Raw genomic sequence first — 17,054 nt, 5'->3', positions numbered from 1 at the left:
AGATCAGTATTTGAATGATTGGCATTTTCATAAGCTACAGGCTGCTGGCAAGTCGAAATAGATTGTGGTTGAATAGAACTATATGAAAACCATGCTTTTTGAGTAATTCGTAGCAAAAATTGATATGGTAAAGAAAAAAAAATCACATTTTAGAGAAGGGAAAATTAAGCACTTTTAAAAAACGCATAGTGAAAAACGAAAATAAGCACTTTTTAAAAATGCTACGCACCTGGGGAGTAAAAGGTTGTAGTTTTATTTACGCAGCACTAAAGCTGCTGTCCATGATAAGTCCACTGTCGGACTTATCGTGGACAGGGAATAAAAGGAAAGTCCATTCTGCCCAAGAATTATAGTTAATTAGAAAGTAAATAAGTACACCAATTTTGAAATAAAAAAAAAACATTTATTAACAAACAATAATTATTTACAATGGAGGAGCCCCATATGCATCTGGCATTCTTTCTATTGAGTATCTAAAAAAAAAGGAAAAAACTTTATTAGAAAACAAACAAACTAAATTGATGCACTACATTTTTTAAATATTATGAAACTATTGATCAAAACTTAATAGTAGATAACACTAATAAGAACACCATCAATAATATTTTTCAAACATTATAAATTTAGTATACAGATGAATTAACAAAGAAGATAAGCATAAGTTCTTTGTTAATTTTTAAAATGTCAACTTCATTAATTTATTAAACCTGAAAAATCAACTTAAAAAACTATTATTAGTAATGTATTGTTCATTTGATAGAAGAGAGCTTTAATCAAATACTTAAATGAAAAGGGAAATTTTTTTTTTAATCAGTAATCCCTACTAAACCAAAAGATCAGAAAAATAATCATTTAAAAAAAAAAAATGTTTAAACTAGTTTCGAATAATAGAGCGTTTGTTAATATAATAAGATAAAATTACAACATTGCATATCATAAAAAGGAGCGAAAGGCTTTTAATTTTTCTCTTCAGTGTAATTGTTTGTCGTCGTTCTATTAAGTTTGTAATAAAATGTTTTAAAAATAGGCTCGCACTGAATTTATTCAAACTAACAGCCTACACAATAATTCTCATCTCTTAATAGATTACCCTAATAATTAAAGGGTGATTTTAAAATTTGAAACATTTTTGAAACTGAAATTGTTTTAAAAATAAAATTGATCATTTTTTTTAATAGCACATATTTTAATATACAGCATCAAGATTGAATTAAAATATAGACCCGAAGGGATCCTATAACTCATCATTAATACTTTTAAGAATGGCGGGATAAAAATTGCCCCACTACTTTTTGCCAATAACATAAACTACTAAAATTGTAATAGTTTTTATCTCTTATAAGCAATTATTTTTAACCAACCAGTTTTTATACATTAATAGATAACGCACCATAGAATTTAATATAATTGAATATTTTTAATGCTATGTGTAAACTTTTTAAGCTTATACATCGTGGCTCAAATATAGCTTACAAACTTACTTTATGTGTGACAAGAAGCTAAAAAAGTTCCTTTAAAAAGTTGGTAACAGACTGGACAACATAAGGGGGGGGGGGAAACTTTTGAAAATGTGAAAGTCTTCAAAAGGAATCTTTCACAAAATTGTTTTTTAAAATGATTACTATCACATACTGAATTAATAAAGCAATATTAAAAAGTGGGAGTAACATCTACTGCATAATCTTAAAAATGATTACCTTTGATACAAGACCAAACACTTCTCTTAGACAACAAAAAATAACCAAGAATTAGGAAATTTAAATAACAATCAAAGATACTTTTAGATGTGTTATAAAAATAACTTTTCCAAAACACAAAAGTGTTTTTAAGTTATCTTACATATTGGAAATCAGTAATATATTAAAAAGAAGTTTGACTTGGTCACTTTGGACAGTCTATTTTCTAGGATTGCTCTTTCTTAAAAAATTATAGAATTACTATTTATTGTATACATTTTTGAAAATCACAAACTTCAAACACAACAGGTTATTAAATTTTATAAATAAAATATTCATTTGCCGACGATCAAAAATGCATCAAATTTAAAATCCACCCAATAGAATATTGCAATGAAACTTTTTTAGTTTTCCTTTATCTCACAAAGAGCAAATCTAAATTTCAACTTTTCAAATTCATGGGAAGTGAGAAGATGAATGTGGCAGAACTTAGCTTTTTATGCATGCAGATAGACTTACAGAATAGATTAACTTATGTAGCACACACAAACCTTAGTTTATATGTTAAATACTTTTCTTTTCTTTTTTTTAACAAACAAATATAACTTTATTGGGAACAAAAACACATAAATACAAAGAATATATATTCGTCATCAAGAGGAAAATCCTGTCCAGGCGGCAAAGAAAAGTAATACAATAAATTTAAAAAAAAGAAAAGAAAAAAAAAGGGGGAGGGGGCGATATTACAATCATAAATTATTTTACTCATCATAAGACGTCATATATTGTTGACCACTGTAATAATAGAAAAAGAAAAAAAAAAATGCATGAAACTATATAAAAAAATAACAAAGGTAACATTAGAAATTCATTTGGCTTGGCACAAGACTGGTACAAAAAATTAAATGCTTCCTTTAAAGTGAAAAATAGAGATCTAAATTGTCAATGTTCATTACAAATTGAAATAAAGCATGCTTAAAAGAAGAATATATTTGGATGTTTTGCAACTGAAATGGTAATTTATTATATAATTTAGGTGCTAAGTAAAAACACTGTTTTCGTGAAATTTCTTTTGTAAAGTGGGGATTTTCATATATTTCAGTTGGTCTCCTTTCAGACACATTAGTTTTTAATTTGCATATTAATTTATTGTTGTGTAAATAGAGTAAAATACGAAAAAATACATTATGGCGAAATGGTAATAGGTTTATTCTTGTATATATATAGGTAGTAGTTATACTTGAATTATTTATATTTAGAGAATTAATAATCTTGAAGCATTTATTCTGAACTGAGATTAAAGAAAGTAAATTAGTTTCATATTCACCGCCATATATTATTGCACCATAATTAATTAAAGAATAAAACCAGGAGTAATAGAGTGCTTTCACAAAATTAAAATGAATTTTATTCTTAAGGTGATAAAATTTAACTAAAACAAAACGCAATTTTTTAACTAAATTGTTAATATGTGTTTTCCATTTCAAATTAGAATCGATATATAGTTCTAAATATTTGATATTATTTACAAATTGTAGAATATAGCATTGACAATTTTCATTAGTACTTTTGCAGGAGAGAGAGTGAAATTTAAGTTTAAGTTAAATTCTGATTTTCTTAAACTGAAATAAATATATTTAGTTTTATTTAGATTTAAATTTAAGTCATTTATTGTAAACCATTTCGAAATTACGCGTAAATCAGATTCAATTTGAAAAATTAGTTGATTTAAATCAGGGCAAGAATACAAAATTACGGAATCATCAGCATATGTTATTATCTTACCAAAAAGTTTGAGCTGACAAAAGTCATTGATGAATATAATAAAAATAAGGGTCCTAGAATAGATCCTTGAGCAACACCACAGTTTGAAAAAATACAATTACTAAAATTACTTCGGATTTTAACTCCATGTTCTCTGTTTGAAAGATATGAAATAAACCAATTTAAAATAATTCCTCTGAAGTCAGCAAATTCTAATTTTTTGATTAAAAGATAGTGATTGACATTATCGAAAGCTTTTGATATATCAAGAAATATAGCTACTGTTATCTTATTTTCAGCAATACTATTATGAATAAATTTTGAAAATTCCAAAAGAGCTTTTTCTGTACTTTTGCCTTTAATAAATCCATGTTGATTAACAGAGAAAAAATGTGTATATTTTAAATAATTGTACATTTTATCAGCTAGAGCTTTTTCAATGATTTTGGAAAAAACAGGTAATATTGAAATTGGTCTATAGTTTGATAAGCAATTGTTATCGCCGGTTTTAAAAATAGGAGTTATGGTTGCTCTTTTTAAAGAAGTTGGAAAAATGGATGATTTGATTGAGGTATTGATGAAATTAGTTATAAAATTTATATTATTGAGAGCAAATAGTTTAATTAATTTTACATTAATACCGTCATAGTCAAAGGAGTTTTTATTAGAAAGAGAATTTATTAAGTAAAGTACTTCACAATCATTCAATTCTAGGAAAACAAACAAGGTTAAACTTGGTGAAAGATATATTTGCAAACTGTTTGAATTTGGGTTTGAGGTACACTTTATCATCCTTAACAATAATAAAGTAATGAATAATTCCTTAGTAAGCTATCTTGAACTCTCTAAAATTCTAAAATCCGATTTAACCCTTTACCAATGAATAATTTAAAGTTATATTTACTAGTTTTTATATATTTGTGTAGTAAAAGTAAATAATCAAAAATTATGAGCAGGTCCTTATTTAACAATAATCAACACTTCTTTAACATAGCACCTACAAACTTTTAAGAATTTTATATAAATTTAATTCAAATTATCACATGATATATAATAATAAGAATAAAATAATAATAGGAATATAATAATATAAATAATAACAAGATAATTTGTAATAAATTTATATAAAAATCTTAAAGTATGTAGGTGCTATGTTAAAGAAGTGTTGATTATTGTTAAATAAGGACCTGCTCATAATTTTTGATTATTTACTTTTAATACACAAATATATAAAACACTTCTTTATATATAAACACTTCTTTAATGTAGCACCTTCATACTTTAAAATTTATATCTAAAATGAATACAAATTATCTTATTATTATTTCCACCAAATATACACAACACAGAAAGTAAAATTAGAAAAATGCCCAACTAGAGAAAATAAAAAATATAAAAAAATGTATGTTTTCCATACTTGCATATCATAAAAATTAGTCAAGGATTTAGACAAAAGAAAAAAAGCAATACAGGTAACTAAAATATGTGAAATGAACATACCTGTGTTTATTAATGTACATGATAGGAACACCAGGAATTTTACGAATTCTCCTCTTCAGATCTTTATCACAGGTTGCCACAATATAGCATTTGTGCTGGAAACAAAGATTTATTAATTTAATGATATGTATATAACAAAAAAGCATAGAATAATGAACAACACAATTTAGTTTACTGTCTTGATAAAAAAAAATCTAAAATAAAATTCTTCATATTTTTTTTATAAAAAATTTCATTAAAAAATATATCATAAGTATTTAATTTATAAGAGCAATTATTAAATCATGAGGTTTGAAGGTTCTTTTCAAATAAACAAATAACATAAGATTTTATTTTCAAATTAATTTGTAGGGGAAATAAAATAATAGACAATGGGACAAAAACAATTCCAACAGCTATTTAAGTTAATGATTTTTTTTCTTCATTTGTACAAAATGATTGTCATCAAAAATTTTAAAAAAATAATTAGTGGATATAATTATATTATATCCATATTTTGAAAAACTCAAAATTAGAGAAAAAAAAACGAGGTTTCCTGCTTATTGTTCCTTATAATTTCATATAGTTTCTTCAGTTTTATAGTTTCTTCAGTTTTATAGTTTCATCAGTTTCTTACTGCAAAACAGATAACTCCCCCAAGAAAGAAAAAACAAATACTAAAATAACATTTAATATTAGCACAAAAGTTTAAAATAAAAAAAACTCTCCAAGCAATGATTAAAAACATAATTCATTACAACTATTTCATATAATATAATTTACCAATTTCATAAATCAATTATGAAATTGAATTCATGATCACTATTAAGCCCTAGGAACCTACACATTTGAAGCAACTCCAATTGCTACTAGTATTAGTCCTATGGAGTCATTTGCTTACTTAAGCTGATTATTGGTTAATTAAAGAAAGGGCAAATCAAATGTGACTATTAAAGCAATAAATAGAATAGTGGCAATTAAGAATTTTATTCCCACCCTCAAAACCTGTTTTTAATTCACAACTTAGAAATCACATGCGATGTTATGTAACAGCATATGAAAGGTGTAACACAGTTTTTTCAATCTGATAAATTTTTATATATATTTTGAGTGATAAATAATAGAAATATTTTATTTAATTACATTTGTTGATGTTGACACTAGCCTACCTCATTATATATACATATAAACTTACTGAGAAAATAATGTTGTGCTTGAGCTAAAATTATGAAAAATTATTGTTGTATTATTATTTATTTTATTTAGTACTGAATCTATGTTAATTCAGCACATTGTATGATAACTTAAAAATGCTGATAATTGTGAATGCTATTTAAAATATATCTTTATCATAATTACAGTTATTATTGACTAAATTTACTGACTAAATTACAGAGAAAATAATGTTATGCTTGAGCTAAAATTATTAAAAATTGTTATATTTTTATTATTATTTATTTATTTTATTTAGTACTGAATCTGTGTGAATCTCAGCACATTGAATGATAACTTAAAAAATGCTGATAATAATAAATGCAATTTAAAATATAGCTTCATCATCATTATAGTTTTTATTGACATAATTTTACATTTAAACTATTAATTTCTAAGATATTTGTAATTCAGTTAACAAGTGATTTTGTAATACTTATTTATCTATTCAAAATCTAAGATCTCCACAAAAAAATATTTAATCACAAGTCTTATGACTATAAAAAAAAATAAATAAATAAAAAAATAAAAAAAACATGCAATTATAACATTTAATAAAAGTCATTAAGTCATTCTCTTTTACAAATGAAAGTATTAAAGAGCAAAATTTTAAATAATGGCAAAACCGAAACAAAATAAATTTATGGTTAAATAAAGGATAATTAAATACACATTATTTGGTAATTTTTTTAATATTTAAATTAAATAAAGACTAGCAAAATAACGAAAAATTGATACACTCAATATAATGACCAATGTGGTCTGGTCGAAAACAGAAGCTTCAATGTAAAGTCACTATACTGTGAGTTCGCAAAATACCATAAATATTAACCACTAGCTAAAAATATACCTGCCTAATTTTAGCAAATCAATACTTTACTTTGATTAGAATTTTGTAACTGAAATTGGGAACAACACAATTTTTTTACATTAATATATATGCAAAAATAAACTTTAAGATAATTCTTCTTAGGTGAAAAAAAGCCCTAAAAGTAATCTGCTGTTTTGATGCTGTCATTTCCTATAAATAACATATGTCAAAATAACAGTAAATGAACTCACAAGATAAGAATGTAGGGGGTTATGTCCATTCAAACGGATTCAAGTTGTCTCATATTTATTGTGTTGTAACATCAATATATATATATATATATATATATATATATATATATATATATATATATATATATATATATATATATATATATATATATATCATTTAAACAATTTATATGAAATATTTTCTACATCAAATGATTACATTTTTGTCACCATATTGGAAAAAAAGTTCAATGGCTATGAAATAGCAAAAGGGACTTCATGAATTGGTTGTTATAATGGAAGAGACATCGTATTGGTGGGTCATACTAAAAAGTACAACTTGATTTAATAAATAAATAAATATCAAGAATGAAAAAAAAATTACACCAAAAGTTAATTCTGTCAAAATGACAGAGAAATGCATAAATGCGCAAATAGCTACCAACATGGATAGGAAGAAATGCAGTAAATTTTACGAAATAATATAATATTCATGATAATTATTGCAAAATGTACTATATATTTTACAGACAAGGAATTTTAGGGATTTTCATAGTCATCAAATTAGAAAAACTGCAATATTTTCCTGTTATGATTGACATTAAATGAACTTGAAATGTTATGTAATATGTTTACTCATAATTTTGAATAGTGGTAAGAACTTAATTGATCAAAGATAGTTAAAGTTAATATATTTTAAAAAATTCAAAAAGGGAGTTGTGAACAAAAATAAGCTGAACGTCTTGGAAGAAAAAAAGTTTTAAGGTAGGTAGGTACTTTATTTACGTCACACAAGAGCTGCAAAATGGGCTATTGGCGACGGTCTGGGAAACATCCCTGAGGATGATCAAAAGACAAGCCATTCGATCCCCTGCAGAGGGGATGGCAATCCTGATTTGGTAGCCTGATGATTTTGTGCGCAAGTCGTCAGGCGCGTGAAGTCGAGAACTTCATAGTAGCAGAGTTTAAAGAGGACCGATATTGTGCACCCCACATCCTGATTCAGACTGATCAAGGTAGTCACCCACTTGCTTACTGATAGTAGCCAGTAATGCTTGACTTTGGTGTTCTACTGGGAACCATGTCTTTATGATTAGTCCACTGCGGGATAAAAAAAAGTTCTAAACTGATTTTTATAAATGAGGCTCGCTTCATTATGCATTAGTAACACTTACTTAAATATTCAAGCAAGCAATAATCTGTGGAAAATTTCAATTTGCATAGGGATTTTTAGGCAACTTAGACAATTTCAGGGAATTTTCTAAAACGTACAAAAACTAGGAAAATTTTTATTAAACCAGCAGAAACTGGCAAAATCCAGTGATCTACTTGGAAAACCAATAGAGTTGTAAGCTATGTATATTATAATCTTTTATGAAAAAATTACAAAAATATAAATCATTATAAAATAGAAAAAACAAAGAAATAATTACTCATGAAATACAGTATATGAAATTGCATTATGAGTAAGAATATTTAATGCATATGTTTTTAAAGAAAAGGGGAAAAAATAGTCCATTAAGTAAATATATACAAAAAATTTTTTTGGTAGAAAAGTATTGCCTACTTCTGTTTAGTGAAACAATTAATTAGCTTTGCTGAAACTTATCTTAAATTCAAATAATTCACGTTTATAAGCTGAGCATGCTTTTAAAGACAGGGAGGAAATGGATGAAATATTATCTAGTTTAAGAGTTAGATAGGATAATTTCTTTTGTAAAGTGGGGGATTTCATTAACTTTTTTATTATTATTATTATTTTCGATACACTAAACGTTTTAAATTGAAGAAAACTTCGTTTTGACAAAAAAAGGGTGAAAAAAAACCATTGGATTGGGTACATTTTAGCAAATAATAATAATACTCATTTGAATAAATTATCAGAAACTTAATTTTATAAATAAACAAACCTGTCAAAAATTAAACAAGCATTTTCTTAATTTTTGCTTAATCTTTTATGTACTACTTCTAATAATAAATTTTTGCATTAAGAAAGACAATTACAATATCATTATTAAAAATAAAAAACTCAGCCATTTTTACTAGTATATGCCAATAAAGAATTTTTATGAACTAAAATCATCAAAAATTTCAGTTGACTGCACTTTTCGAGTTTTTTCCTGTCCTGGAGGGTGATTAAAATAAAATCATATAAATATAAGAGAAAAACACCTGTGTTACTCTTTGAACAATGCAATCATCAGCATATGTCCCCTTATGCATACAGGCCATTCTTTGAAATCTGGGATCTCTGACAATTCTGCAAAAAAAAAAAAAAAAAACTTAGAACATTATAATATATTATAGTACATCTAATAATTTAATTTTGATAAAGAGTTTCCACAGTGAGTAGTGATTAAAAAAATAAATAAATAAATTTTAACAGCTATTTGCATACCTAGCAGTAAAAGGCACAAAAAAAAAAGCTAGGATTTTTAAAAAATATAAAACTTTTAAGTGAGTGGTCATAAATCAATTTACTTCAGTTTAACAAATTTGATTATGTAATTTTATATTATTTAGCTCCATTGCATGCACAAAGAAAGACATTTTTTATTTATCATATTTGGAACAATATATAGTTTGAAAGAAAATAATAAATAATTTTTTCTTTTTGCATTTGACTCACCTAAAAAAGGAGCCCTTTTACCAAAAATTAGAAGTAGTCAATTCAATATTTTAAATTTTGAACACAAACAAGACAAGTTATTGGTACAAAAAAAAATTACACTTGAGAAATTTATTTTGAATTACATATATCTTATTTAAAATATATTTTCATCAACAAAACAGACATTGAAAATAGAATAGGGCTTTATTGACCATATTTTATTTTCAATATCTAAGTAATACTTGGACATAGAAACTCAGTTATTTCAACAATTTGCTTTAATTAAAAAGTAGCCCACTTGAACTCTTATGTTTTAACACAATGATTTTATCAAAAAAAAAAAAAAATTAATAAAAGTTCGAAAAAAATAACTAATTTTGAGCCATATACTTTATACATAGCAACATATTTGATAATTTTTTATCTAATAAATAAACAAATATTGGAAATAATATATGCTTTTACAAAAATGATTAACACTTGGGAACAGAAACAAATTGACAGTGATTAGGCTTTTAAAAAAAATTATTTTAAGCATTTTTTAATTGAAAAGAAGTAGCCAATAATCAAGAAAGATAAGTTATTAGTACAAAAAATAAAAATCGATTAAAAACCACTATCACTACTCTACACCCTTTGAGCGCATAACTTACTTGAGGGCTAAACGGAATTTATTGCCTAGTTTCTCAAGTTCCCCTAGCACACAATCTGTTATGTAAGGTATACCTGCAAAGTAAAAAAAAATAGATATTAGAATTTCTATAATTGGGATATTAAACTGTAGTATAACAGTAACAGTCATAGCAACAATATGGGAAATATAGGAACTACCAACAAAATATGTAGGAAATATTATACATAATAGAAACAATTTTTTAATCATAAGCTTTATTATAAACATGTGGAAATTTGTATAAATAAATTTTGCTATTTCCTACAAAACATTTACATGGTTGATATATTACTTTGCATTAATTGCAATTACAAATTTTTAATTTCTTTTTATTCTGATATTATCTGATTATGTATGAGACTGTTGCTCTGATCATACAAACTTATAAACATTATTTTGTTTTAGTTTTTGTAATAACAACAGAAAGCATAACTAGAATAGCATTTTCTGTTTTTAGTTATTATTTTTTTTAATATTGCAATTTTTCTAAGTTAAAACGTAGATTAAAAACTGTTAAAATAATTTCCACTCAAAATCTATTGCCTCAGCAAAGTAATTATTTTATATTGTTTTGAAAGCAGCAGAGAAAACAAAAGTATGAACATACTTGTGTGCTACAGTTTATTTAGAAAAATTTTTAACAATTTTTCTTTCTTTTTTTGTAAATTCATAAATCAACTTTTTACTTAAGGCTTTCACAAGATGTGTAACAGAAAAAGAAGCTTTTCTTTAGCACGCTAAGTTTACATTCATTTAAAAGTTTAAATGTAGTAGTTTTCAGTAAAACTTTAAATCAATTACAATTTTTTTTTAATGTAGGTGGTTTAATGATTAAAATATAATAAAATAAAAATATTATCATGATTGATATTAAACACAAAGTGATTTCTACTACGCAATATATATTTTTTAAATCTTTAGTAAGCTATACAATAACTATATTTAGACAAAGGTCCTCTTTAGAAAAAAATAATAATTTGCATAAATAAATTTTGGTACAAATATGCCAAAATTCCTTAACAATTTTCTTGTTTCAAAATTTACATCAGTGACAAACACATAAATATTAAGTCTCTTTCTTCCCAAAATACAGTTCACTTAGTGTATTGCTGCAAATGCCCATATAACATTTTGGTATTATTAAGGTTAATAATAAAATTTTAAAGAGCATAATTTTTTTTTTTTTTTTTGTATGAGTAACCACATATCTCAGAAATTTAATAAAATAGATCAGAAAATTTAAAAGCTCAGTATTGTTGCTTAAATAAAAATTATGTTTTAGTATAACATAATTTTATTGTCCGTTTAAAATCACTACTTCACAAATTATTTGTTTTTTCAATCAAATAATTTATACATTGATATAAGTCTATTTAAAAATTTTCAAATGCATTTTTTTAAAGTTAAATCAGATAATAAGTTGTATCAGGTAAAAACATGTAACACTGTCAAAAACATGAAAAATGGTACACATATTCGAATATAAATTTAAATAAATAACACATTGAGTACTGAAAATTTTATCTTGTCAAAAGTGTGAAATGTCTTATATTTCACATTACTATTTTTTGAGAACAATTTAGCTTCAATTATGTACAAATAGATTGACTTACATTTTCCATACAAGCAATCCATCATTGAAGTAAAAACATCCAATTTATTTTTTATTGAAAAATTCACAAAATTAGTATCAACAATGATATGATAAGGCGGTCCCAGTTGGGTGTTATATTTGAAAAACAACGCTGATGAGTACTGTGCACTAAAATTAAATTGAAAAAAGAATTACATATTTAAAAAAAAAACTCTTATTATAAGTATAACAAACAATTACATTTATGGAAAAAAATAAGCTTCTAAAAAAATGTGACGAATAGCAATATAAAACAGACATTTGAATTGTCTAATGCATCAGAATTCTCAACCATATTTTTCAACATTTCAAATCAGTAACAATACAACAAAATTAAACATTATATCTATAATTTGTTATAGATAATGTTTATCTAATGTTATTATTGATATAATTATCTATAACAGCAATAGTATTAAACCATTTTCAAATTAAATAAAGGAGAAAAAAAAAACTAGGAAGTTTTCTAATGGCCAATAAGATTAATTTTATTTGTATCCACTTTTTGTCAACTAGTGGCAATTTCTTTAAACAGGTTTTAACATTAAACACTTTCAATACATAATTTTTTCTTCCTACATATCAGTACATATAAAGTTATATACAACCAAAATATAAAGAGAAATTAATGACAAATAATTTTTATTAGAAAAAAAAAAAGAATAGGAACTTATTTTAGTTTTTAAGGAAATTTTTATTTCTTAATGTTCTTGCTACTAATTGTTTCATTTATCATTTCTATTTTTTTTTCTTACGAAAAATTTGGACTTAAAAATGCTATTAACAATAGCAGGGTTTCCGCTACGGTAGCTTTTTTCGCAAAATGCGAAAAGACCCCTCAAAAATGCTAAAATTCAACAAAGCATTTTCGCATTTTTGTTAAAGGATTTTACTAAATTCCATTAAAAAAAAGCTTCCGCGAAAAACCATGACGCTAACATCCATGAAAAAAACTTGATCAAACAAGAAGGAGAAAAAATCTAAATATCTTTCGCAAGAAGAACCATGACGCTAGCGTTCACGAAAACCAAAATGTATTGATAAATATAATAAATGCGTCTTTTTTTTTGTTATAGGTATTCTTTTTGATATTCTTGTACATTAAGCTATTCTTTGTCAGATAACTTACAGTACTTGTTTGATATAAAGTAATTTTATAAGCCTAATGGCATTTTGCTAAAACTTTTTTTCAGATTTTAGCTTTTTTGCTAATGAATTTTTAGACTCAGCTTAAACCCTGAACAATAGGATTTTCATCTAGTGCAACTAACATAAAAATTACCTACTTTAAAATTGGAAGTTAGCTTTGAAATTTCTCAGCCCCAAAAAATTTCGGAAGTATAGGGCTACTTGAATCTAAACAAAATTTTTATCGTTTAACTGAATAAGTTTGAATTGAAATGAATGAGTTATGGTCGATTCCTAATTCCATTTTGTTTATTATTATTTGATAATCTAAAATCATATCAACAATTTCTTTTATTTAGTCACCATATGGCAAATAGTGAAAACTAATTTTGGGAATTAACTTTTAAATAAATAAAGTAGGCATTACATACACTTCTTTTACTTTCGGTTGATCATCCTTCTTCTTTCTCTTCTTTATGACTCGATCCTTTTTGTTTCTGAAAACAAAATGTACAAAACATTACATTGGAAAGAAATACAGATTGGCATAGGTCATTAATACTACACAATTTTATAATAAATATAGCAAAGATATAAAATAATAAACTTAAGTGCTTACACCAGAGCCGGATTATACCTTTCGTAGGCCCTAGGCACAGCCGTTTATGGGCCCTCCCCTCCTTCCCCCACTCCTCCCCTCTTTTCAAAATATATGCTAAAATTTTCTTCGTATGCAAACGTATTACGCTATTTTAGATGTATTAATTTCAGAAATGACTAAAAGGCGTAAAGCTTACAGTGATTTGTACGATAATTTCGGTTTTCCTGTTCACAAAAATTTGTCAAAATCTGAGATTAAACTAAAAGCGCAAAATTTGGTGAAAATTTACTCATCTGATTTAGAGGAAAACTTTGTAGATGAATTTTTACTATTTTCAAATTTGTACGAACATAAATCTGCACAAGAAATGTTGAAGGCTCAAATTAAAGATAAACTTGTGAATACTTTTCCTAACGTTCACATTGCATTAAGAATATATTTGTCGATTCTTGGATCAAATGCGGAAGGAGAAAGATCTTTCTCCAGATTAAAATTAATAAAAAATTATTTGCTTTCAACAATGAATCAAGATCGTTTGGCATCGCTCGCACTTATGTCTATTGAATCCGACATTTTGCGAATTTTGGAATTCGACAGCATAATACAAGATTTCGTTGAATCCAAAAATCGCAAAAAAGTAATATATTAGATCATAAGATTCTGCAAAATAATTTATTACCGAAAAATATTATATTCTTATTTGTATCTTCATAATTTTGTGCAAAATACACTTGTTGTTTTTAAAGCTAAATTATTTTTGTCAACAAATTTTTTTCTCCCAAGTTTTTCGTAGGCCCTAGGCACGTGCCTAGTGTGCCTATAGGTTAATCCGGCTCTGGCTTACACACATAACATGCTACACTGTAGAAGTAATTTCACACTAGATTTTCATATTCTTTTTCACAGGGACCACAGTTTTGTAAACCTGGCTAAATGGTAACTCTTTATACTGGGTTCATATTAATTTTGGAAAAGTTCACTGAGTTTTTTTTTTTTTAAATATTATTCCTACATACTATTAGGTTGCATTATACAATATTATAATATATTCAGATATTGGTACACCTATACCCTAAATTCTTGAGTTACAAACAAAAGACAGCACAAACAAAAAAGTGTTTAGCACAAATTTACCACCTACAAACCTTGGAAGAAAAATTACTTTTAGTTAAAAAGTTAAATTAAAATCCTCATTAAATTTAAAATTACATCTATAATAAAAATCACAACATAAAGGTAAATAAGTATGTATAAACTATTAATATCGGGATGAGAAGTTGGTAACGAGGTAAAATGTGAACATTTTGCAGGTATATAACATGCTATGCAAAAACAAGAAAACTAAAAGAAGTTCATTAATTTTAATTTTGTTAATATTTTCATTCAATGAAATCTTTCAGATCTAAATAAAGGTAGACATTGATTTCTTTCAGTTTACTTCAAAATTAAATAAAAATAAATCCTTATCTATTTCAGGAAGCTTTAAAAGGTATCAAACTATTGATGTAGTAACAAGTAATGCTCAGTTACTTGTGGTAATAGGTTCATAATATTCTAAAATAGATATAATAGCAATAGGTCTTTTTAGAGCCCCATGAAACAAGTACACAGCTAAAAGAATTATTGGAATATTGTTACAATAAAACAATTAATGGAAATAATTCATAAACATGATAAGATTGGTCTATGAAGAAGTGAAAATTATATATTATACAAAATTTTGATCTTCGCTGTTATTGTTCAGTAACTGAAAAATTGAATTTTCTATAATAATAATTTCATAGTATATTCCTTACCAGTTTTTATTTTGGTATTTTCTTTTTAGTGAAATTGTAAGCTACTTACATTCGATTATCTGTCAAGTTAATGACTTTTTTAGGAGCGGCAAACTTTGGAGTACCTTTGCCCTACAATTAAAAAGTAAGATTAATATGATGATTTTAACTAATTATATTAAAAATACATCAGAAAATAAGAAATATTAACCATATTTTCTAATAACAATAATTCACACCACGTTTGTTTTGAATTGGTTATATTTACTAATTATTTGCTCGATCGTTTCCGGCTATCTATTTCTATCTAAATAAAGGTGCTAATGTTTTGATTAAATATTTAAAAAACATCATAATTAATAGATTTTTTTGTCTCCTTAGTACAAAAAAGATAATTCCAGGAATCATCACACAATTTATTTATTTTAAAAAAATTAAATTAGACAAACTTTTTATTTTAGCTAATTGTTAACTGTGAAATATAGTGATTCGTTGCTCGTGGCAACAGTCACTTAAGGCACGCGAAGCTTGATTCAAAAATCTCATCTTACATAAAATTATTCCTTAATTCAGTAATATATTGATATTTTGTGTTTTATTGGGAAATTTTTATCTTAAAAATGCCTGATGCTGATGTTTATGGTGGATGTGAAGGTCCTGATGCTATGTATGTTAAGCTAATTTCATCCGACGGTCACGAATTTATTATCAAACGAGAATATGTTCTTACATCTGGGACAATAAAAGCTATGTTAAGTGGACCTGGTCAGTTTTCTGAGAATGAATCTAACGAAGTAAATTTTCGTGAAATACCATCTCATGTTTTGCAAAAAGTTTGCCAATACTTTGTCTATAAGGTACGATATACGAACAGTTCGTCTGAAATTCCCGATTTTCCTATTGCTCCTGAAATATCACTGGAATTACTTATGGCTGCGAATTTTCTTGATTGCTGAAAGAATGTTTTGAATGATCTTTTGAACGTGAACATATTCATCAGACTTTATCTTTTTGTATATATTTGTATATCACATGCAAAAAATGCTCATTAAAATGCAAAACAATTACAACGTGTCTGTTTTTTATTTTATAATGAGCAGAGTTGGAGATTTTACCAGTAAAAAGTGGTTTTTGCCAGTACAGTGGCACAAAATTATTAAAAACCAAATTGTCTAAATTACTAATTAAATATTTTTAAAATATTAATATAAGGGTAATAATTATTATCAGACAGAAAGTTTTTGACCTCTTTTCATTTTAGAATCCTTAAATGAATGTTTTTTTGCAAATTGTTTTTTTTTTTTTTTTTACTTCTTCATAATAAGTTTTGGTATGTATTCTACATTATATCACTCTTGCACTATATTTAAAGAGAGACTTAAGAAAGCTAAGATGGGTGCGCAGATTTAAAAAATTGCATTGATACTTTTATATTTTAATTAACTACTCATGTTGATAGAT

General features: G+C 25.6%; 1 protein-coding gene and 1 pseudogene across 2 annotated transcripts; one reads left to right on the top strand and one right to left on the bottom strand.

Moving 5' to 3' along the window:
- Positions 1-381: 381 nt before the first annotated feature.
- Bka (FCF1 rRNA-processing protein Bka) lies at positions 382-16,069 on the bottom strand. Its single transcript, XM_043050783.3, has 8 exons — positions 15,805-16,069; positions 15,664-15,725; positions 13,649-13,714; positions 12,070-12,218; positions 10,437-10,509; positions 9,345-9,432; positions 4,941-5,035; positions 382-473 (listed from the first exon to the last, which is right to left on the bottom strand). Exons 1-8 carry the CDS (start codon positions 15,805-15,807, stop codon positions 425-427), a joined length of 585 nt encoding a protein of 194 aa, XP_042906717.2. The 5' UTR covers positions 15,808-16,069; the 3' UTR covers positions 382-424.
- Positions 16,070-16,090: 21 nt separating this feature from the next.
- LOC147802202 (elongin-C pseudogene) lies at positions 16,091-16,663 on the top strand (annotated as a pseudogene). The gene has a single exon (XR_015430020.1). The product of XR_015430020.1 is annotated as an elongin-C pseudogene (transcript).
- The last annotated feature ends 391 nt before the right edge of the window (positions 16,664-17,054 follow it).

The sequence above is a fragment of the Parasteatoda tepidariorum genome, chromosome 10 (genome assembly GCF_982258835.1).
Source record: "Parasteatoda tepidariorum strain Cologne lab strain chromosome 10, Ptep-v5.0, whole genome shotgun sequence".
NCBI classification, from domain to species: domain Eukaryota; kingdom Metazoa; phylum Arthropoda; class Arachnida; order Araneae; family Theridiidae; genus Parasteatoda; species Parasteatoda tepidariorum.
Note: the sequence above shows the minus strand (reverse complement) of the source record. Positions and strands in the feature narration are given on the sequence as shown.

Bases quoted from the DNA above. Each gene is read 5' to 3' on its own strand.
- Bka (XM_043050783.3), bottom strand. The intron at 10,510-12,069 runs GTAAGTCAATCT...TTTACTTTGCAG, and splicing joins GGATTGCTTGTATGGAAAAT to GTATACCTTACATAACAGAT. The intron at 9,433-10,436 runs GTAAGTTATGCG...TTTTTTTTGCAG, and splicing joins AAATTCCGTTTAGCCCTCAA to AATTGTCAGAGATCCCAGAT.